The sequence below is a fragment of the Rhincodon typus genome, chromosome 18 (assembly GCF_021869965.1).
Source record: "Rhincodon typus isolate 14 chromosome 18, sRhiTyp1.1, whole genome shotgun sequence".
NCBI lineage: Eukaryota > Metazoa > Chordata > Chondrichthyes > Orectolobiformes > Rhincodontidae > Rhincodon > Rhincodon typus.
Window position 1 is genome coordinate 42,824,594 of NC_063349.1, and position 17,326 is coordinate 42,841,919.

Consider the following 17,326-nt stretch of genomic DNA (forward strand, 5'->3'; position numbering starts at 1 on the left):
CCTTTGTAGATGGTTCAGGTTGTGTCTGGGAATGGCTGTTGAACCTAGAAACTCAACGAGACTTCAAGTCTCACTCCAGAACTAGATTGCCTTGGACTGGGGAGGTGCTACGTTGTCAGATGCCATCGTATGAGATGAGGAATTAACTGGACACTTGTCTGTCTTGCTACAGAAATCGCAGGCAGATATCCTTAAGGCAAATATAAAAATGTTGGGTAGTAATATTTGAAAGGACAGCAGCCAGGTGTCCCTGCATTAAACAACTTAAAATAAAAACGCAGCTCAGCAAATTCTTGTCTCCCTGATATTTGAGATCTTGCTGTACATAAAATGGTTGCAGCATCAGTCAACTTTAGTGCATCAAGCAAAGAGAAACACTTCCCACTTGCAAAAATGTAAATTCTTCTTTGGGATTAAGTGAGAGTTTTAACAAAAAACTGAATGTGGCAAGTAGCTTAAACACTTGCGGTGCAGAAGTTACGACCATCTCCAGGAGAGACCATCTACTGCGTAACATTATTCAGCACTACTGTGGGTGAAACCTCCGATGTCCATACCCATTGAAAGCGAACGAGACCAGCTATAAAGTTGTCATAGTCGGAGGATGACAGGGCTGATCTCTCACTAGACACAGATCGCTCGCTGGTGGTTTAACCCGAGTATCACCATAAACCAGCATTACATACGAGCTGTGCGGTGAACTGAGCTAATGGCACTCCCTTTGTCCAGCCATAATATACAGCGGCTACAAGAGCCGCTCCCAACTGGAAATTCTGCAGCAAATAACTTGGCACCTGACTCCCCAAACCTGTCCACCGTCCAAAAGGCAGGAATGTGATGGAATACCTGTTTTGGGTGAGTGAAGATTCAATAGCACAAACAGTTGACACCATGTCGGACAAAGCAGCCCACTTAACTAGCATCCCATCTACCACCTTGAAAATGTTCAGTCTTTCACAACTAGTGTGCAGTGGCAGGGTGTCTATGTGGGGAGCTGCAACAAGTTGGTAAGCCTTTTTTGACCACGTCTTTTAAATTCTGTGACCTCTATCATCTAGAAGGACAATAACAGCAGGTAGCTGAAAACAACACTGTTCTGAGGAAGGGTCACCGGACCCAAAACATTAACTCTGTTTTCTCCTTCACAGATGCTGCCAGACCTGCTGAGCTTTTCCAGCAACTTTGTTTTTGTTCCTGATTTACAGCATCCGCAGTTCTTTTTGGTTTTTATTTAGTAACAGCAGGTACATTGGCATAGTTCCCATCCAAGCCACTCGCCATTCTCACTTGGAAGTGTAGCGTTGTTCATTCAGTATTGCTGCGTCAAAATCCTAGAACTCCCTCCTTGATAACACTGGGTGTCCCTGCACCCCAACATCTTCAACAGTTAAGGAAGGCAGCTTATCACTACCACCTTTGAGGGCAGTTAGGGATGGATCAGCCTCCACGTGCCATGAATGAATAAATGTAAGGTCTATCTGAGCCTGGGATGCAATTATTATCAACTGAGCCAAGCTACTAAGATGTATTCTATGGAGATCCTGCTATTGCATCCCACAAATGTTTAATCACATTCTTTATCATCTGAGAATTCCAAGTGCTGTAACTTTTTCATCAAATTTAATCTGCAGCCCTATACCATGCTTCAAGGTGACTCTGTTCCAGAGACTTCCATTTGTAGAAATTCCTGGTCTTAATAGCAAGCTCTGGCCCCTGTCCTTTTGGGCAGCCCTCATCCCTGAAAACAGGCAGATTCCTGCTCTGCCGAGAGACTACATCTTGAGCTTCAAATCATTCTTCAATAACTTAGAAGTTGATTTGTAAATAAAAATCTATCCTCTCAAGTCGGGAAATTATCTTTAAATTCATTAAATATCACCAACACTCTAGATATTTTCAAGACTATTTGACCTTCTGACAGGTTAAACTTCTTTGAAGACGAATGGCATTTATGTAACTATTAAATCTTGACTAGTCGATGTTATTTCTCACTTACAGGCCTGTATCTAACTGATTTATCTCTTCCACCAGGATCTATTGTTCTTGGTGTCTTGTGGTTAGGTTTTAACTGACAACTTTTCTATCAAAAAGAGTAAGTGGCCAAAACTAATTATTTAGATTCTGAATTCCGGGCAAATATTTGTGAATCAAATTATTTTAACATGTATTTACAGATATTAAACTTCCGTGAAGATGATAACCTTCCTCTAGGAGGCAGACGCCCAAGTTCTTCTTAAATATGATCTCTTAATTCTCATTTTTATTTTTATTAGAATTCTTGAAGATGTGAATATCACTGCATCTCTCACTTGAAAGAATGTCTAAATATCCATAAAGCAGTTAATCTAGATTGAACTTTAATTCCTTTAACTCAACCTGATATAAATTTGTAAACTAATAAAAATGGTTGCAATGTGAAAGGAGATCATTCAGTCCATCATGCCTGTCCTCGCTTTGTGCTTCTCACATGGCTTTTGCTGTAGTCCTGCCAATTTTACCTTTTTCCAGCTAATATTCTAATTCCCTCTTGAATGCCTTGACTGAACCTGCCTTTGTCTTGTACTGTGTATTCTAGATCCTGACCATTCGCTTTCCGCATGTGCTATTTCTTTTACCTTTAAATTTGTATCCTTAAGTTCTCAATCCTTCCACTATTGGGAACACTTGCTCTTGCGCTCTTTGCTCTGTCCAATATAATCTGCCCATTAACCTCGCTCCTTGAAGAGTGTTGCGACTTCTCCAACCTCCTAAATAACTGGCTCCAGGATTGAGAAACTGCACTTCTGTGAACCTGTTTTGCACCCTTTTCTAATGTCTTTGTATTCTTCGTAATAGTGTCACACTCAAAACTGGACTCAACACTGTGGTTTAGATAATTGAGCATGTTACAAAGGTTTAACACAGCCCATAGATCTTGTGCTCTGTGCCTTTTTCTGATTAAAGCCCAAAATACTCTGCTTTACTCACCTTTTAAACCTGTCCTGCGATCCTCTGACTTATCTGTGTATGTTATATCTAATTCCCTTTACTACTACTACTCCCCCTCAAAATTTTAATATTCTATGTTCTTCTTAGCAAAGTTAATGTCTTCAGAGTTCAGTGCACTAAATTTTTAATTTGCATGTCTTCCCATTTCTCCACCTGTCTGTCCATTTTGAAATTTTCATTGTTCACTTTGACTCCATTTCTTAACTAGAATTTGGGAACTGCACCCTGTGATGCCAATTAACTGTCAATGTTTTTTAAATTTTAAACACAGATTGACTGGTTGAGACCTTGCCTTTAACTAACAAAGTCTGGCAGTTGCCAATCAATTAACATTAACAGGGACAGTTTCTCTACCAATCAATCTACTTGTCAACCAATCTGCACATTCTCCACTCAAATTGCTATTTTCCCTTTACTTTGACATTTCTTGCAAATAGTCCTGATGACTGCAAGTCAAAAAGCTTCAACAAAATGAGCCTAATTTTGACAGTAATGAAGCTCTCTATTGCCAAATGATTAATTGGGCCAAGTCACTTTATAGCTGCAATGTAGTTTTCTTTGTGGCTATCTACATCTGCAGCTCACCAGTCACGTGCACTGTAACCCTAATTTAAAATTTAATGAATGGGTGTGTTAGGAATAGCTCATTTAGTACAGGGGATGCGTTTCATGTTCTAATGGTGGCATCAGTTATGACCACTAGTTAAATTCTATCAGTTTTACTCTCTGGTAAAGTCAATGATTGGTGGAATGAGACTTGTTGGGAAAAATGGCATTGGACAGTTCAGTCCTTTATCTTTTTTTGGTGAAGAACAGTTCTTCAGCTTTATCAATTTAGCTGTTTTTGACACTTGTTCTCAACCCCTCTGCACTTTAAAGTGTATTGTTTGTTTAAAGTACAGACAGTGGGATACTTTTGCTCGCCTCGTCTTGAGCAGAGATGGTAGCCTAGTAGTAATGTATTGTTATTACATGGGATTAGTGTCCCAGTTGCTGCCTTCCCCCTCTTCTTTCCCCCACACCCCCTCCCAACAACGAAAGCAGTCCCACCTTCTCCAATCCATCATTGATAACTGGTTTTATTGATGAGAAAATCATTCTTGCAAGGAATAAAAAGCATTTGTAAAAGAGTGATAGAAGCTGTGGTGGTGCACGTTACTAAACTAGTGAGTTGAAAAATGACAGGGGTGCAGACTGTTTGATCCCAGACCCCAAATAAAAATTCAGTCAGGGACTGATGAGTGAATAAACAAAATCTGTCCAGTGGCAATAAAACCACAGGCAGCATTAATTTGAAGGGGCGTGGGTGGGGTGCAGTGCTAATCGGAGGCCAGCAGCTCTGAGAGCTGCAGCAGCGCCAGAGCTTTGTTAGTGGTTGCTGCCAGTATTGCAGATGGGCCATGCATTCCAGATTGACACAATTTGGACTGGAGACCTGTGACCAACGGTGTGCCACAAGGGTTGCTGCTGGGTCCGCTGCTTTTTGTCACTTGTATAAATAATTTGGATGTGAATGTACTGCTGGTGTAGTGGATGGCAAAAATGATTGCATCAGAGTCCAATGGGACCTTGATCAGATAGGCCGAGGAGTGGTAAATGGAGTTTAATTTAGATGAATGTGAGGTGCTGCATTTTGGAAAGACAAATCAGGGCAGGACTTGTATACTTAATGATAAGGTCCTGGGGAGTGTTGCTGAACAAGGAGACCTTGAAGTGCAAGTTCACAGTTCCTTGAAAGTGGAGTCGCAGGTAGATAGGGTAGTGAAGGAGGTATTTGGGATGCTTGCCTTTGTTGGTCAGTGCATTGAGTATGGGATTTAGGAGGTCATGTTGCAGCTGTACAGGACATTAGGCCACTTTTGGAATAATGCATTCAATTCTGGTCTCCCTGCTCTAGGAAAGGTGTTGTGAAACTTGAAAAGGTTCAGACAAGATTTACAAGGATGCTGCCAGGGTTGGAGGGTTTGAGCCATGGGGAGAGGCTGAATAGGTTGGGGTTATTTTCCCTAGAGTGTCAGAGGCTGAGAAGTGACCTTGTAGACATTTGTAAAATCATGAGGGGCATGGATAGAGTAAATAGACAAGGTCTTTTCCTGGCATGGGGGAGTCCAAAACTAGTATGCATAGGTTTGAGGGGGGAAAGATTTAAAAGGCACCTAGGGGGCTACTTTTTCCCACACAGAGGGTGCGGTATGTGTATGGAATGAACTACCAGAGGAAGTGGAGGAGGCTGGTACAATTGCAATATTTAAAAGCCATCTGGATGGGTAAATGAATAGGAAGGGTTTAGAGGGATATGGGCGAAATACTGGTAAATGGACTAGATTAATTTAGGGTATCTGGTCGGCATGGACTTGTTGGATCAAAGGGTCTGTTTGCTGGCTGTACATCTTTCGAAGCCTACATCCTGTGAATATCTTTTAATTAAAAACTGTTTAAAAAAAATTGTTTGTATTAATATAAAGCACTTGTTTATTTTTCAGTCATCACTAACCAATAGTGATATCATATTTGTGAAGTTACATGCCCCATGGGAAGTTCTTTGTAGATATGCAGAGTTAATGAATGTACGGATGCCTTTCAGGTAAATACAAAATGCTACTTTTCCTTGAATGATCTTGGTGATTTTTGATTGCATTTTTTTGTTGGGTCTGTGTAAAACAGGATTGTTTGCTCAATGCTGGAGATACACAGGTCTGTTGACATCAGTTGGGGGTAGCTAACCTTTTTAGGAAAGAGTTTACAAACCAAGTATCGACTTTGTTTATCTTGTTGAAAGTTTGTTTCTTTTCTTGCACCAATGTTTTGCAATGTTTCCCTTGTTTGTTGAAGTTGAAGATCTTGGCAGTGTCCCACCATGAGAAATTGGAATCTGGAAAACAGATTACATCATCTCTTCGATATCCAGTTCTGATTTATATTCCTAGAACATTAAGTGCTTTTGTTTGGAAGCAAGGCAGAAATATCCATTAACTAACCAATTAAATCAATACAGTCTCAATCATATTAGAGGGTCTAAGAGCAATTGAAATCTTCAATATTGAGGAATTATCATGGAGTTGATGCTGTATTCCTAGGATGAAGGGTGCAGTTGCCTAAATGATAAACCAGAACACAATGCACCGGCAGGATGGGCAGAATGGCATCCTCCTGTTCTGAAATCATTGATTCACAAAATAAACGGAGGACACAGAGCGAGATCATTTGGACCATCCTATCTAAGCCTGCTGTTGCTTGTATCCAATCCAAGTCTAATCCTACTGACCTGCTCATTCCCATTGCCCTGTAACTTCCTGTACTGTGCTTAAAAGCCTCAGCTACATGCTTGTTAGAAAATACTCCTCTCTGTAGAAAGTGTGTCCAAATCTCTCTCTCTGATTTATAGAATCAGCCTGTTCTTTTTCAAAAAAAAACTTTCTTAAAAAGATGGTTTGACTTCCTCACTTTGTCTTTTTTGAATTATATTCTGTGATTGATCTCTCTCTTAATCTCTCCTTTTAGTTTTTTCTCCTACCTCTTGCAGGCTTATATCTTCAATCTCCCTTTCCTTCCTTGATAGTTCATACTGTAACTGACGACGGGTTTTCTTCTCGACTGGCTTCATTTTTGCTGTTCTTCCAGGAGAAAAATCTATTACCTGCAGCGGCGATACAAGTTCATGAGCAGGTTGGTGTGTCTGAGCATTGCTTGAACTCTAATCTGCCTTAACTGTAACTGACTGTGTGTGTGCTTCTGTCCTCTACACTGTCAGAACTAGGGTCACGGTTTTAAAAATCAGAGGTTGTCTATTTAAAACAGCCAAAAATATTCGGACCAGAGTCTTTGAGGCTCACCTCAATGTTGGTGGAAGCAGAGTTCTTGTAATTTTTTGACGGCAGAGGTGAATAGATTCTTGGCAAGCAATGGAGTGAAAGGCTATAGGTGATAGGTTGAACAGAACTTTGAGGTTTACAATTAGGTCAGCATGATCTTATTGAATGGCAGAGCAGGCTTGAGGGGCTGAATGGCCAACACTGGCTGCTCATCCCATAATACTAACATTGGTCTAGAAAATGTTTCTTCAACTGGAGGTAATGCCAATGCCTGCCATTGCTTGTATCAAAAAACTTGTGTGACTTGCAAAATGCACCTTGTGCAAAGTAACACTTGGCGAAGGGTTTTTGAGTAGGAGCAAGCTGTATAAGGGAATGAGATATGAGCTGGCGTAGATCACCTTTATAGTTCACGACTTGCTCTGCTTTTCAACCTGATCATGACTGGACCTCTACTTCATTAGTATTTTCTTTCCCTGTCCCTACATTCCTCCTTTCCTGAGCCTCCCAAACCGCCTGAACCTCCATCTGAATATTCTGCAGGACAGACCATCCATAAACCCCTGCGATATAACCCTTTGACTGAGCAGAAATTTCAATCCGAAATGAACAGCCCCTCATTGAGCCCAAACCCCTCCTTCCAGTCTGTAAGAACAGCATTGGGTATAGGACTGAGCTGCCAACCATTTGAAGCAGACTCTCGCCAGTTTTCTTACATTGGGAAATTATGATCAAAACAAATTTAAATTCCAGAGGTCAGCTTTGTTCTTTGTGGTTGAGCTGATGAGCTCTGATGTTTTAACTATCCTTTTTTAAAAAGTGTATTGTAAATTACATATAGCAACTGTCTGTGGGGTGACACTGATGGTTGGGTTGTTGGAGACCCTGTTTTAGACAGATGCTCTAAACCCCAGTATTTCCTGGAACCTGGAAATAGTGACTTGGAGCATTCATTAAACGTTCTGACACTGTATGTAGAACATCAAATGTAGAACTAGCACAGGAATGGGCCCTTCAGCCCACAATGTTGGGCCAAACCTGATGCCAGATTTAAACTGGAATCAGAGATAGTAGGAACTGCAGATGCTGGAGAATCCGAGACAACAAGGTGCAGGGCTGGATGAACACAGCAGGCCAAGCAGCATCATAGGAGCAGAGAGGCTTTGCTCCACACCCCCCTCTTTGCATGTTCATGTGCTTATCTAAAAGTCCCTTTAAATTCCCCTATTGTGTCTACTTCCACCACCACACCTAATGGTGCTTTCCAGACATCTACCACTGTGTGTGATTTTTTAAAAAACTAGCTTCTCTCCTATCACCTTTGAACGCCCCTGCACCTTAAATGCATGCCCCCTAGTGTTAGACATTTCAGCTCTTGGTGGGGGTGGGGAGGGGGAAGGATTCTGACCGTCAACCCTATCTATGCATCTCATAATTTTAGACTTCTGTCAAGGCTCTCCACTGCTCCAGAGAAAACCGACCCTAGTTTTTTTTCGAGCCTCTCCTTTATAGCTCACTTCCTCTAATCCAGGCAGCATCGTGGTAAACCTGTTCTGCACCCTCTCCAAAGCCCCCACATCCCTCCTGTAACCAACACTGGTGAATTTGAGCAAAGTCTTGTTCAGTAATTTACTAGAATATGCTGCACTGAAGAACTGGGAGCAGAAGATGTAACTTCTTTTTATTTCAAATTTGTTCAAGAAATGTGGGTTTTGCTGGTGAGGCCAGCTCTAATTACCCTCTGGTTACTTTAGCTCTGTAGTTTCAATTTTACTGAATTCTGGTCCCACCATCTGCCACAGGAGCATTGGCCTCCGCCTCTAGAATACTAGCCCTGTAATGTTACCACTACGCTACTGTCTCCCCTTTATAGTCAAGGTATTATGACTAGATCTACAGCATAGAAAAAAGCCCTTCAGCCCATGATGTTTGTACCAGCCAAAAATAATCTAACTATTCTGATCCAATCTTCCAGCACTTGGCCCATAGCCTTGTATACCCTGGCACTGCAAGTACGTATTGAAATATTAAAATGATATGAGAGTTTTTGCATTTATTACTTTTTTGCAGGCAATGAGTTCCAGATTCTCCCCATTCAGTAACTAAAGTCATTTAACATGTCTATCAAGGTAATAATGTTGAGCAATTCTTGAAAGTTCCACTTTGAAAACCTTTCAACTTTTTTTTAATTTCAGTCTTGGATTAAAGCCCGTTTAATTGCACCACATTCACAAATATTCATTCCCTCCCATTACCATTGCACAGGAGCAGCAGTGTGTACTGTCTGTGAGCTACATTGCAGAAATTCACTAAGTCTCCTTAGGCAGCAGCTTCCAAACCCATGACCAGTGCCGTCTAGAAGGGCTAGTCTGGTAGCTATATTACCAGCTGCAAGTTCTTCACCAAGGAACTATCCTGACCTGGAAAGTACATTGCTGTTCCTTCAGTGCAGCTGGGTCAAAATCTATTAAACTCCCTTCCCACTTAATGACACTGTGGGCACAGGGAGACCCACAGACTACAGTGGTTCAAGGAGGCAGTTCCATGTAATCTTCTTGAGGGCAACTTGGGATAGCAAATGTTGACCCAGCCAGCGATGCCCACAACCCATGAATAAATAAAATCCAGTCAATATTTGAGGCCGCTGAAAAGTGTCGAGTCTGTTAAAACCTAGGTCTGTTCCTCATCCAGGTTTATCTATTTTAAATCTGAACCTGACTGGTGGAAATCATGGACCAAGAATGGGGGTGAGGAAAAGTTAGCCTCACTGTCCCTGTTAATGAGGCAGAGGCATTGTCAAGTAGAACACAGAACATGCCTTTTGGCCCACGAGGTTGTGCCGAACATTTACCCTAATCCTAAGGTCTATCTAGCCTCCACCCCTACCTTATACTATCATCCATATGCTTGTCTAATAGCCGCTTAAATGCCCCAAATGAGGCTGACTCCACTACCCTCTCTGGCAATGCATTCCATGCCCCCTACCACTCTGAGTAAAGAACCTACCTCTGACATCTTGCCTATATCTACCTCCACTCACTTTAAAACTATGCCCCCTCTTAACAGCTACTCCACCCTAGGAAAAAGTCTCTGGCTGTCTACCCTATCTATACCTCTGATCATTTTGTACACCTCTAATCCTTCGTTGTTCTAAAGAGAAAAGCCCGAGCTTTGTCAACCCTTCCTCGTAACACCTTCCCTCCATTCCAGGCAACATCCTGGTAAATTTCCTCTGCACGTTTTCCAACGCTTCCAAATCTTTCCTGTGATGAGGTGACCAGAATTGGGCACAATACTCCAGATGTGGCCGAACCAGGCTTTTGTATAGCTGGAGCATAACTTCACGGCTCTTGAACTCGATCCCTCTATTAATGAAAGCTAACACACCATATGCTGCCTTAACAACTCTATCCACCTGGGTGGCAGCTTTGAGGGAACTGTGGACATGAACCCCAAGATCCCTCTGCTCCTCCACACCGCCAAGAATCTTTCCGTTAACCCTGTATTCTGCTTTCAAGTTTTTCCTTCCAAAATGAATCACCTCACACTTCAGGGATCAAGAAGTTCTGGAAGTTCCAGAAGCAATTGCTAGGTTAATTTTTAGGAACTGCTTGTAATGGTTTACACTTGGCAATAGAGAGATGCCAGCAAAATGTTGCATTTTCACAATAGGAATAACTCTTAAACACTCTATATCATTGCCCCTTTTGAGGTTGTACCACAAGTCAGGTAATCTGATAGCATTTTACTGATGTCAAACATATTGTGGAAATGACTTTATATGTGGGCAGCAAGTCTAACTAACTGTAAATCAGGTAAACTTAATTTTTTATTTGATTGCAACTAATGCAGTGGATTTGATTTGAGAATGTGAAACATGCAAAACTAACCTTGCATTTGTATACTATCTTTGCAGTCTCAAGATGTCCCAAAACTGATAAAAGCCAATGAAGTGTAGTCACTGTTTTAACTTAGGAAACGTGGCAGCCAATCTGCACACAGTAAGCTCTCTCAAATGTGATGAGATTGCCTTTGTTAGGGATATTGGTGTGATTGTTTGTTTGACTCAACCCAATAACAAACAGCTCCCACCATCCATTTCAATCAGTCTAAAGTGGCCATATGATCACAGTGTTAATTCAGCAAGTTCACAGATGCCATCGACCTTTTCAAAAAGAAAAAGTGGGTTTTTGGGGATCTGAAAGCTCCTTGGCAAGGAGAATGGCAAAGCACTATCAAAACCTCAGGAAGGTACCATGCAATGCAAGCATTAGTGTTACTTAATGCGAAGAATCAGTGGATCTTTGGGTACATTTAAAGTTGCAATGAGTTCCTGGCTGCATGCTTCCAGAAAGTCTGAACTAATATGTTAATGCATGATGTATTATTCAGCTGCTAAGTTGTATTCTGGGTGAAAGATTTTTATTCCTCTTTAAGGCCACAGTGTGTAATTATGCTGACTTGGGTCAGCTAGAGATTAACTGCTCTGTGCAAATACTCTGATCAGTTACAAATCAGACTGACACCTTATTTTGCTCTTTTTTTAAAATTTGAAGCACAAACTTGCATTTGCAACAATTGACTTTTTTTTGTATCTGATCCCCATGAGGTTTAAGCATTAAGAGTAGACCATGAATAACTTTGTGTGTTCGTCTAACAGGATGGAGAAAAGCTTGAGCAGGTTCCGAGGATGGTTGCCAAGGAAACCTATGAAGTTGGACAAGGATACGTTACCGGATCTGGAGGACACAGACTGCTACACGGCTCCTTTCAGCCAGCAGAGGATTCATCAGTAAGTATTGCCCTCCTGTGTCACAGCTCAAAGCATCACAGAAAAACAGATTGAACGTTCCTGTGTTCAGTTCTTCTGCTATGGGAGCAATTTTCCAGGTATTGAGGACATCCTTGATTGTAAAGACAACAGCAAAGTGGTTGCGTTATACCTTGGGCAATCCCTCTGCCATCAAGAGGAAGATTATTTTTAAATTGCTAATAAGCCCCATCCACCAGTCTTTCTGATTTACTTGTATCAATGCCTTGGATGCAGTAACACAATAGTTTTCAGGTTTGATCATTTACACTCCATTGGATAACAGAGGGACTTTGGAAATGCAGGATTATAAGTGACAATAGTAATGGCATTTCAGAGTGAGGGAATTTCACATTTCTACTTTGTATGAAGAACTACTTCGTGATTAATACCTCTACATCCTATCTTTGTTTTGGGTTATAGCCCTTTGTCCAGGATTCTTAACCATGTTATTTTGGATTTCTTTTTTTCTCTGAATGGTGCAGCATTGCTAAGTGTAGTCTCAATGCTGTAAGCTGAACATCTCGACAAGCCTTATTTCAGCATGGAGATCCAGTACTTCAGCTGGAGGTTTGTAATTTCTCAGATGAAGAAGCAGTCTCTGCCTTCATGCACGGAAAACCTTTACAACATTTGGACTAGGGCTGATTTAGCGGCAACTAACGTTTTGCACCCAACAAGTGCCAGGTAGTAATCCTCTCCAACCTGAGAAACTAGCCATCTCTCTTTGACATGCAATAGCATCACCTTCACCAAATCCCCTCACCATCAACTTAAATGAGCCAGCTACACACATGCTAGAGGAGCTGGCTAGAATCTGGAAATTCTGTGACCAGAAACTGACCTCTTCATCTCCAAAAGCCTGTCTCCTACAAGTAGGATGTGTGATGGTATACTCTCCACTTGCTGCACTCACACAGGCTGCAACAATTTTTACAAGAAGCTCAACACCATCCAAGACAAAGCAACCCATTTGGTACCACATCCAACACTTGATGTTCACTTCTCTCAATGATGCTCCGTAGCAGCAGTGAACACCATCTAGAAGATGCACTACAAAAACTAACCAAGGCTCTTTCCAAATCCAAGACAAATGATTAAAGATACAGGAACACCACGAGCTGCAAGTTCCCCTCCAAGCTACTTGCCATTCTGACTTGGAAATGTATCACCGTTCCTTCACTGTCACTCAGTCAGAATCCTGGAACTGCCTCCTTAACAGCATGTTCGAGTGTGCTCACTACAGTGGGTTATAAGAAGGCAGCTCACCACATGTTCTTGGACAACTGGAGAAATTACAAATGGAGTCTTGCCAATGCGACTCTAATCTGAAAGACACCATTTTAAAATAAAAACAGGATAGCTGAGTGAACATTGAAGGAGTTGATTTTTGATTTGTTTTTTTTTTTAAGAAAAAGAAAAAACTTCCATCCTAAATCTGTGACCATCTCCACATTGACCTGTTGACATGTACACCATTGGACTTATCCTTTTGTGTCTTGTGAACTATCATTGGAAGCCATTCAGCCAATTGTGCCTGCACTGGTTCTATTACCAAGTGCCATCTCCTGCCTTTTCCCCACATCAATTTCTATCCAACTCTTTTAACTAAATTCTTCTTGATTATTTTGTTTTCTTATCAGGAAACACTTTAAATTGCTTGCAGCCAATGGTTAGTGAAATTTTCATCTAATTTTGCCCTGTGTGCCCACTCAGTGATTTGGGGAGGTTGAATGATGGGACTTAAATGAAGCCATTGCAGTTAAAGCCCTAGAATTGCTGGAGTAGAGCGTCACATGCAGACCCAAATCAGGCGTAGTCCCAGAACAGAACTTTAGTCTCCTATCTGTGGACTTGACCAGCATGTTTGGGCCCCAGTGTGGGTAATTCTCTTGGCAGGTTCCTCATGTACATGATTTCCACAGAAATGTCTGTTTCAGTCTCAATTCCAACTGTATCTTTTTTTTTCAGTTTGGAAAGTCACCTAAATACAAGAGACAGGAACAGGAGTAGATCATTTGGCCTGTTGAACCTGCTGCATCATTCACTGTAACTATGGCTGCTCATTGGGTAGGAGCGTGGTGTTGAAGCCATTCTCCATATTCCCTGAGAAACCAAAAAAATCTCTTGGCCTTTAAATATGTTCAACAATGGAGGCTCCACAAATCTCCAGGGTAGGGAATTCCCAAAATGCCTAAGCATTTCGAAGAAAGCAATTTCTCACCTTGGTCCTAAACAATTGGTCCCTTTTTATCCTCTGATTAGGTTTAGGATTAGAATGTGCCCCTGCCTTTTTTAGATTGCTCGGCCAGAGGAAGCAATTGTTCAATGTCTACCTGTCCAGACCCTTTTAAATCTTCTGTCACTACACAATTGCTGCCTATCCTTCTAAAATTCACAGAATTTATGGAGTGATTTTGCAGACGGAGACCAGATGTGTTGAAGAGCTGAAACTTCCTAATCGACAGGGTGAAGGACTAGGAAAGTATGGGAACACCAGAGAGGGAGTTGAGGATTAACAAATGTAAATGGCTAACAACAGCGAGAGCTCTAAAGCATTGTTTTGCCAAGAACCTATACAAATAGGTAAGCCACAGAAACCCAGAGCAGGAGTAGGAGTAGGCCATTCAGCCCTTTGTGACTACTCTGCCATTTAATATGATTGTGACAATCTGTTTCTCAAAGCCACATTCCATCTTGCTCACCATACACCTTGCAGCCACTAATCTTGTTGGCGTTGGGTGGGGGTGGGGAAGGAATCCTTCTTTTGAGTATACTCTGACCCAGCCTTCTGTGTTCGTGAATTCCACAGGTTGATCACCTGAATGAAGAAATGTTTCTTCATCTCCGTCCTAAATAGCCTACCCCCATGTCTTGACACTGAACCCTGGTCCTAGACTCCCCAACCTGGGACAATACCCTCCCTGCCAATAGTCTGTCTAATCCTCTGAAAAGTATAAAATTTTAAATTCGATTCCCTCTCTCATCCTTCAAAAATGTAGTGGATACAGGTCCAGTTGAACCTCAATTAAACAATGTGATAGTCCTACCAGCCCTGGTGTTAGCCTAGTGAGCATCTGCACTTCCTCCACAGCAAGTATAACCTCTGTTTAGGTAGGGAGAGCAAAACTACACAGTACTCCAGGTGTGGTCTTACTAAGACCCTTTATAACGTCAGTATGATAGTCATAGAGATGTTCAGTGTGGAAACAGACCCTTCAGTCCAACACGTCCTTGCTGACCAGATATCCTTAATTAATCTAGTCCCATTTGCCAGCATTTGGCCCGTATCCGTCTAAACCCTTCCTATTCGTATATCCATCCAGATGCCTTCTAAATGTTGTAATTGTATCAGCCTCCACCACTTTGTCTGGCAGCTCATTCCGTACACAAACCACCCTTTGCATGGAAAAAGTTGCCCATTAGGATCCTTTTCAATCTTCTTTCACCTTTTAAACCTATGCCCTCTAGTTTTGGACTCCTCTACTTGGAATAGACTTTGTCTATTTACCCTATCCATTGCCCCTCATGACTTTATAAATCCCTACAAGGTCACCTCTCAGCCTCTGACACTTTAGGGGAAAATAACCCCAACCTATTCAGCCTCTCCCTATATTTCAACCCCTTCCAACTCTGGCAGCATCCTTGTAAATCTTTTCTGGACCCTTTCAAGTTTCACAAAATCCATCCTTCCTATAACAGGGAGAACAGAAGTGCACACAGTATTCCAAAAGTGGTCCAACCAATGTCCTGTACAGCCTCCCAACTCCTATGCTCCAAGCACTGGCCAATAAAGGCAAGCATCCAAAATGCCACCTTCATTATCTTGTCTACCTGTGACTCCACTTTTGAGGAACTATGAACCTGCACTCCAAGGTCTGTTTGTTTATCAATGCTCATCAAGTGTACAAGTCCTGCCCTGATTTGCCTTTCCAAAATGCAGCACCTCAAATTTATCTAAATTAAACTTCAACTGACAGTCCTTGGCCCATTTGGCCCATATCAATTGAATGAAGAAAACAAAACTTGTGCCACTTATTGATGCATGTAATGTGGGTATTGTTGACTAGGCCAGCATATATTGCGTTGTGAGCAGCCTTCTCAAACTGCTGCAGTTCAGTGGCTATCCATAATAGTCACTGTGCTGTTAGTCAATGTTCTAGGATTTTGACTCTGTGGCCAGGAGGGAACAACCCCGCAGTGCTTTGGGGTCAGTGAAGCACTTTTTTAGTGTGTTGGTTCAATATAGGAAGCACAGCACGCTTCCACAAATGGCACTGTGATAATGACCAGCTAATTCCTTTGTGATCTTGGTTGAGGGATTTTTGTTGGGACACCCAGGAAGAGCTCCCCTGCCACTGTCAAATAGAGACTGAAGGGCCTTTTACTGTGTGAATTGGCAGGTCCTCCGTTTCACCGGGAGAACAAAATACTACAAATGCAGGAAATCCAAGATTTAAAAGCAAGAAACTCAAACCCTCAGCAGGTTTGGCAGCCTCTGGAGAGTGAAACATTAACCTTTTCTCCCCTGACGTCTCATCCGAACTCATTCAGTCCCTCATTGAACATCTTTGTGGAGAAGGTTGCAACCCTTGGGACACTTCGTGGTTGTTCCACGCTTTTTTTTATATAATTTTGCTCTGCGATTTTTAATGTCAGGATAACATCTGCTCTCTGATTCACTTGGAAAGATTTATAGCTCAGCCTGTGCATTATTTGATCGATATCCACATATGCTTGATTTAGCAGTGAGACTTCCTGAACCAGCAAGTGTACTTTGCAATGGAAAACCTCAGCAGTTTATCTCTCCAGTTAATCAATGCAAAATTAATGTTTCTTCTCCCTCAATGCCGCTTTGCAGAGGAAAGCGCAAATCACTGGAAAAGAACACAAACTAATTCAGCATGTACAATTCAACAATGATTAATTTATTTTGTAGTTCTCCCTTGTTCTCTTCCACCACTGGGATGCAGGGGTTAGAGTGAATGATGGTTTCTCTGAACTTCACTCAGTAATAATGCACAGTGATAGTGAAGAGGGAACTGAACACGTGAATCCATCAGGCTGGGAAGGAGGTGGTTTCTGTAATCCGATTATTACCAATTTCAGCAAAGTATGAATTGTACAACCCTTCCTCCTAGTACTGCTGGTCAAAATCTTTAATTATTTCATGGCTCTGATTTGAGTGCATCAGGAGTAATTGGTCCTGGACACACATGGGATTGTTATAGCATGGAACCAGGCCATTTGGCCCATTGTATCTGATTCACTCACTTAATCCCACTCCCTTGTTCTCTTCCCAAAGCCCTCAACACTTCGTGTTTCAATTATATTTCTGATATCCTTTTGAAAGTTGGTATCAAATCTGCTTTCACTCCCCTGAGCAGTGGTTTGAGATAACAGCAAGCCTTTTGTAATTTGGGGATATCTAAGGCAGATGCAAATATTTTGCTCCAAATGCAGTTTGAAATCTTAGATTTAGGTGCATTTTGAAGGAAGTAGATTTCTTGGCTGTTAATTGTAGAGAGTCCCTGTTGCTCTGACCCATTTTACCCCAAAGGGATTAACACATCTGTTGAGATTTGCTGACAACAAGGTGCAGAGCTAGATGAACACAGCAGGCCAAGCAGCATCATAGGAGCAGAAAGGCTGACGTTTCGGGCCTGGACCCTTCATCAGAAATTTCTGATGATGGGTCGAGGCCCGAAACGTCAGC

At 41.8% G+C, this 17,326-nt stretch overlaps 1 protein-coding gene across 1 annotated transcript in view; it reads left to right on the forward strand.

Annotated features, from left to right (window-relative positions):
* ano3 (anoctamin 3) overlaps positions 1-17,326 on the forward strand; it is a 118,225-nt gene that overhangs the window by 62,614 nt on the left and 38,285 nt on the right. The window contains exons 5-6 of the mRNA XM_048607626.1: positions 5,472-5,572; positions 11,461-11,592. Of these exons, the coding sequence (XP_048463583.1) occupies positions 5,472-5,572; positions 11,461-11,592 (233 nt within the window). The remainder of the gene's footprint in view (positions 1-5,471; positions 5,573-11,460; positions 11,593-17,326) is intronic.